Source organism: Pipistrellus kuhlii, unplaced genomic scaffold (assembly GCF_014108245.1).
Source record: "Pipistrellus kuhlii isolate mPipKuh1 unplaced genomic scaffold, mPipKuh1.p scaffold_m20_p_64, whole genome shotgun sequence".
NCBI lineage: Eukaryota > Metazoa > Chordata > Mammalia > Chiroptera > Vespertilionidae > Pipistrellus > Pipistrellus kuhlii.
In genome coordinates this window covers 182,549-188,548 of record NW_023425567.1, presented here as the reverse complement: position 1 = coordinate 188,548, position 6,000 = coordinate 182,549, and the positions used below count along the sequence as shown (strand labels likewise).

The window sequence follows — 6,000 nt, the reverse complement described above, 5'->3', positions numbered from 1 at the left end:
CGGGGTGGCCCCGCAGAAGGAGGGCAGCCGACGGGGCCTGCAGCCAGAGAGGCTGGGCAGGTGGGCGGGGGAGGACGGTGCAGGGCCCACCTGCTGCCCCGGAGGACGGGTGGGCGAGGCGGTTCTGTGGGAACCCTGCCCACCTGCAGGCAGAGGGTGAGCGGGGCTTGGGGACCAGCAGGCACCACCCCCCCAGATCTTGCTCTGGGCGCAGTCGGAGCAGGGCTCCCCGGCGGTTTGAGGGACCCGCCCTGGCCCCCAGGGGTGCGGAGGGGGCGCGGGGGACAGCAGCCCGGGCAGGGCTCTCTCTGTGCATTCCCTGAGATAACGGACCCCACCGGCGAGCGCTGAGCTCATTCCTGATCCGCCACGCAGACCGGGCCCTGACGAAGTCCAGGGGGCGGGCCCGGGCCTGGTGACAGCCCCGCCGCGAGAGTGCCCGTGCGTGGCCGTGCCCGAGCCCACGCTCCGCCGGGATCGCCGGGCGGAGACCGCGAAGGGCGGGCGGGCAGGCTGGGGCCGCCGCGCGTGCACGTGGGTGCGACCGGCCCGGACGCACGTGGGCCACCCAAACAAAGGCTGTCCCGCGTGACCGGCCTCCCGCGTGCGCGCACGGACCCGCTAGGGCAGGCGCGCTCCCGTGGTCCTCAGCTGGAGGAGCGGGTGCGGGGGCGCGCGTGGCGGCGCGGCCCCTTTAAGGCGCGGAGGGGGCGGAGCCGGGCGGTGCGCGCTCGGGCAGGTGGCGGCGCGGAGGGGGCGGGGCTTCGATGGCGGGGCTGCGGTTGCGCGGGGTGGGGCGGCCGCTTTAAGGCACGGAGGGGGCGGGGCTTCCCGGCGCGGGGCGGGGCTGCGCCTGCGCAGGCCGGGCCGGGGGCGCGCAGACTCGGCGCAGCGGGACGCGAGCGCGCGACCTGGCGCCGCTGCCGCCGCCGCCTCCGCGCTCGTGGCCGGGACCGCGGGGCCGCCTCCTCCGCGCTCCCCGGCGCCGCGGGGCTCCTGGGCGGGCGGCAGGTGCAGCGCGGCCGCGCGGCCGGCGGGGAGGTCGCCGCGACGGCAGGTGGATGAGAGTTGGCCCCGACCTCCGCTCCGGGTAAGTGGCGCGGCCGCCCGCACGGACGCGGACGGACCCACGGACACGCTCCCGGCGCGGGCCGGCGGGGCCGCGACCCGACGCGCTCGGCCACGTTCTCCGCGCGCCCGGAGCCGCGGGCCTCGGAGCGGCAGGGCCCTGCGCGGCGCCGCCCGCACGCGCGCCCCCGGCCCGCACCCGGCGCCCGGCCCGCGCTCCCCGGGCCGCCGCGGGGCGAAGGCGTTGCGGGCGCGGGACCGGCTGGCGTGGCGCTCGGGGCCCAGAGTCTCCGAGGCCGGCGGGGGCGTGGGCGCGGCGAATGCCGTCCCCGGACCCTCTCCGCCCTCGGGGGGCGCAGGAGCAGAGGAGGGAGCCCCCGGCCCCGCGACCTCTGAGGCGACCCCCGCCGAAAGTTCGGGGCCTTCGCCCCCTCCCGCCCCCTCCTCCTGCCCCTCCCGCCCTTTGTTCGGGCTGTTTGGTCAGCGGCTCCGCTGGGCCCAGGCCGGTGCCGGAGCGGGGAGGGTGTGGTGGGGCCGCCCCGTCCTGGGCCCGCACCCCATCAGGGCGGGAGGGGGCCGGCGCCTGCCCTGCGGGCTCTGGGGGGAGCAGCACCCGGGGCTAGCGGCCTGTGGGGACCCTCTGGCAGCCGGACCCGCCAGCGGCCCTGCAGTTCCAGAGGCGAGGGCGTTGGCATTCGGGGACACCTTTTGCAGCATGGGGTTCCCTCCGGCCTTCCTCCTGCGGGCTGGAGCGGAACCCCAGGGTCTGAGCCTCTTCCGCACCCAGAAGCTGAGCTGTGGTCCCACCCGGCCTGGCGGGGCAGGGCCAGGGCGGCGGGGCTGGGACCTGGAGCCTGCCTCCATCGCGCACCTGCTCTGACCTTGGGCACGAAGGCATTGGATCTCCCGAGCCTCAGTTTCCCCCCGCCAACGGGAAGCGTGCTGAAGAGAGGATGAGATTAGGCAATGCCGGCTCCCTCGGACCGGGCACACCCCGGGCAGAGGTCAGACACCCTGGCCAGGCAGGCAGTGCCCTTTGCCCCGGAGCCATTCTCTCCCGGCTCTGCTCCTGTGTCCCAGGCCCGTTGGGGGCCTCGCAGCCGCAGGTGAGTGTCCAGTTATGCCCCTGCTCCCGCCCCCCCGGGGGATGGCGGGACCCCTCGGGGGGGGGGCTCCGTAAGCCTGCCCCCTTCCTGCCGCAGCCCCCCTGACACCCTTTGCCTGGCCCGGCTGAGGGCTCCCTGCCTAGGACGCCGATCCTCCCGCAGCAGGTGTGAGCGGGGGCCAGGGCCTCGCACCCGCCCCCCCTGCCCCCCCCCCCGCCCCTCCAGTGTGGACAGTGATGGACTCATGGTGGGGGTTGCCGCTTGGACCTGGAGCCTGGGAGGTAGGGGTGCCCAGGACCCCTAGCTGGGTGCCGCCCCTTCTCTGCCATCTTTCCTCCTAGCTGCCCCGGCGGGGAGCCTGGGGCCGGGCAGGGCTTCGTCTGCCTGCTCACACGCGGGAAAAGGGGGCTCTGGCTGTGGTCGCTCGGCCCGCAGTGGTGGTCTCACAGCTCGGCTCGGGCGGGTGTGTCTCCCCACTGCCGCCTGCCAGGCCCCTGCTGGCCCCGAGGTGGGTGTCAGGAGATGAATCGGGGCCGCTCTGTGGGGCCGCTCCTGTGACCCCCCACTCCTCCCCCTCCCTGGACCTCAGTTCACCAGCCGGTGGCCAGGAGGAGGTGGGAGGGCTCCCGAATCAGGCTTGTGTGTGTGATAGGATGGGGGAGGGGAGGCCGGAGGGGAGGGGAGGAAAGGGAAGTGGGGACGGGAGGAGGGGCGCCGAGAGTGGATTAGATCCCATGCCAGTGTGGGGGTGCTGGGGGGCTGCGGACAGAATTTTGTGACGGAGCATCTGAGCGAGACTGGCGGCTGGGACCCAGAGGCGCTTGGATGGGCCCTGTCATCGGAGAAAGGAGGAACTCCCGGGCGTTTCCGGGGTGCGACCCCGTTGTGGCTGTGCCACGGGCACCCCTCCCAGCCCCCCCCCCCCCCGGAGTTCCCTGCGGACGCCCACCCACCGAGCTCCGAGGGAGGGGTTCCTCCTGGGGCTGGCTCCAGCAGCTCTGTTTGCAGGGGGAAGGGCTGGGGAGGGGCAGCTGCCATCCTTGGGGAGCTAGGCCAGTCCCCTGCTGTGACCTTGCCCCCATCCTGGTGCTGGGCTGTCTGTCAGGAGGCGGCTCCTGTGGGACCTGTGCGGTGCTGGCGTGCCCATCAGTGCGGGGGGCGGGGGGCAGGAAGACGCTGGTGGCGGCCAGGCCCAGGCGCCCCCGCTCAGTGTCCGCTCCTTCCCTCAAGGCGGGGCCCAGGCTGCCCCCTCTGTCCAGTGCGGAGGCCTCTGGCCACTGTGTCAGGAGCCGCCGTGCCCGCGCCCCCCGCCCCCGCTGGGCTGCTGGGCTGGGGTGGCAGAGCCCGTGGGGGAAGAGAGAGCGCGTAGGGGAGAAAGCCGTGGCCTGAGGACTGAGGGGTCGGGATGACAGAGGTCCTTGCCCGGAAGCTGCTCTGCCAGCTGGCCGGGCCACGGTGCCTTCGGAAGCCGCCGGGCGAATGTGGCCTCAGGTGGCGCTCGGAAGGCCTCTGCGTTGGGGCTGCTGAGGGCCGGCTGGGCCTGGGTGCTGTGGGTGCAGGCCTGGCGGTGGCACGGCCCTGGGACCTCTCCTGGGGTCTGTGTCCTGGGCAGAGTCCAGGGAACAGCCTTGCAGAGGAGCTGAGTTCAAGGCCTCGCAGTCCGGCCTGCGGGCCTGGGCGGAGGCCGGGTCCCTGAAGGTGGACTGAGTGGCTGGGGCCCCACCCACGCCCGGTGTGGGCAGCCTGGTCCCTGCGGGGAGCTGGTGAACTTGAGAATGTCCAGGCAGGCCCCCAGGCTGGCCGCTCTGACCGCGGCTCCTGCAGACGGGGCAGGGAGTGGGCAGGGGAGCGAGGTTCCCTAATCAGACTTTGGAGTCTGCGCGTGGCCGTGGCCGTGGCCGGTGCGCCTGGGCTGGGCGGAGACGGGGCCGTAACTTGCCCCGATGGCAGCGCCACCTGAGGGCTGTTGGTGGCATGTGAGTTAAAACCAGGATGGGACTGCTTAGCCCTGTGATTACAGTCCTGGGGTGCCAGCGGAGGCAGGGGGTGCTGGCCTCGTGAGAAAACCAGGAGCGGTCCCAGACACCGTCCCGCGGTCCCCACTGTCCTCTGGCCCTGGCACACCTCACCCGTCCCACCCTGGAGGGCCTGGGGCAGGAGCCGGGCGGCCTGCGGGGCGCGGCTGGGTGAGGCAGAGCCGGGCCTGGGACGTGGTGGTTTGGCTCCGAAGGCTGGGTCCCTCCCAGGAATCCCCGGCTGAGTTCAGTCTCGGGGGTTCGGGAAAGAGGTCTAAGTGAGTCCAAAGTCACAACAAGAAGTGTCTCCGCTTCAACACACACCAGGCCTGGCTCGGGGCTGAGCATCGACCTGTGAGCCAGGAGGTCAGGTTGTGGGTTGGATCCCCAGGTGGGGACGTGCAGGAGGCAGCCGACCCATGATTCTCCCTCATATCAATGTTTCTCTCTCCCCCCTCTCCTCTCCTCTCTCTGAAACCAATAAGAACGTATTTAAAACAAACAAGCCACACGCAGCGGCAGCCAGAGGCCAGCGGGGCTGCAGTCCACCCCTGACGTGGCCGGAGGGGGGCTGTTTCAGCTTCGTCTTTCAAGAGGGCGCCCTGGCCCAGAGATGGGGAGTAAGAGCTGGGGAGAGGCAGGGCCCGGTTTGAACCCCGTAGTCTCTGTCTGAATGCGGCGCAGAATGCAGGGGTGTGTGTGCAGGGGAGTGTTTGTGCAGGGGGTGTGCAGGGGTGTGTGTGTGCAGGGGTGTGTATGCAGGGGTGTGTGTGCAGGGGTGTACAGGGGGGGTGTAGGGGTGTGTGTGTGTAGGGGTGTGTGTGCAGGGTGTGTTTGTGCAGGGATATGTGTGCAGGGGTGTGTGTGTACAGGGGTGTGTGTGTAGAGGTGTATGTGCAAGGTGTGTGTGCAGGGGTGTGTGTGTGCAGGGCTGTGGAGGAGTGTATGTGTGCAGGGGTGTGTGTGGAGGGGGTATGTGCAAGGGGGTGTGTGCAGGTGTTTGTAGGGGTGTGTGTGTGCAGGGTGTGTGTGTGCAGGGTGGGTGTGCAGGGGGGTGTGCAGGGGTGTGTGTGTGCAGAGGTGTGTGTGGAGAGGTGTGTGTGTGTACAGGGGTGTGTGTGCAGGGGTGTGTGTGCAGGAGGTGTGTGCAGGTGTGTGCAGGGGTATGTGTGTAGGGGTGGGTGTGCAGGGTGTGGGGGTGTGCAGGGGTGTGTGTGTGCAGGGGTGTGGGTGGAGGGGTATGCAGGGGTGTGTGTGCAGGGTGTGTGTGCAGGGGGGTGTGCAGGGGTGTGTGTGCAGGGTGTGTGTGCGTGCAGGGGTGTGTGGAAGGGGGTGTGTGCAGGGGGGGTGTGCAGGCGTGTGCAGGGGTGTGTGTGTAGGGGTGGGTGTGCAGGGTGTGTGTGTGTGCAGGGGGGTGTGCAGGGGTGTGTGTGTGCAGGGGCTGTGTGTAGGGCTGGGTGTGTAGGGTGTGTGTGTGTGCGCGCAGGGGTGTGTGTGTGCAGGGGCTGTGTGTAGGGGTGTGTGTGCGGGGTGTGTGTGTGCAGGGGTGTGTACAGGGGTGTGTGTGCAGGGGTGTGTGTGGAGGGGGTATGTGCTGGGGGGTGTGCAGGGGTGTGTGTAGGGGTGGGTGTGCAGGGTGTGTGTGTGTGCAGGGGTGTGTGTGTGTGCAGGGGTGTGTGTGGAGGAGTGTGTGTGTGCAGGGGTGTGTGTGGAGGGGGTATGTGCAGGGGGGTGTGCAGGGGTGTGTGTGTAGGGGTGGGTGTGCAGGGTGTGTGTGTGTGCAGGGTGTGTGTGTGTGCAGGGGTGTGTGT

General features: G+C 70.9%; 1 protein-coding gene across 1 annotated transcript in view; it reads left to right on the top strand.

Moving 5' to 3' along the window:
- Positions 1-894: 894 nt before the first annotated feature.
- Positions 895-6,000, top strand: part of GRAMD4 (GRAM domain containing 4) — a 51,836-nt gene continuing 46,730 nt past the window's right edge. Inside the window, exon 1 of the mRNA XM_045575096.1 lies at positions 895-1,090. Within this exon, the coding sequence (XP_045431052.1) occupies positions 1,062-1,090 (29 nt within the window). The 5' untranslated portion in view covers positions 895-1,061. The remainder of the gene's footprint in view (positions 1,091-6,000) is intronic.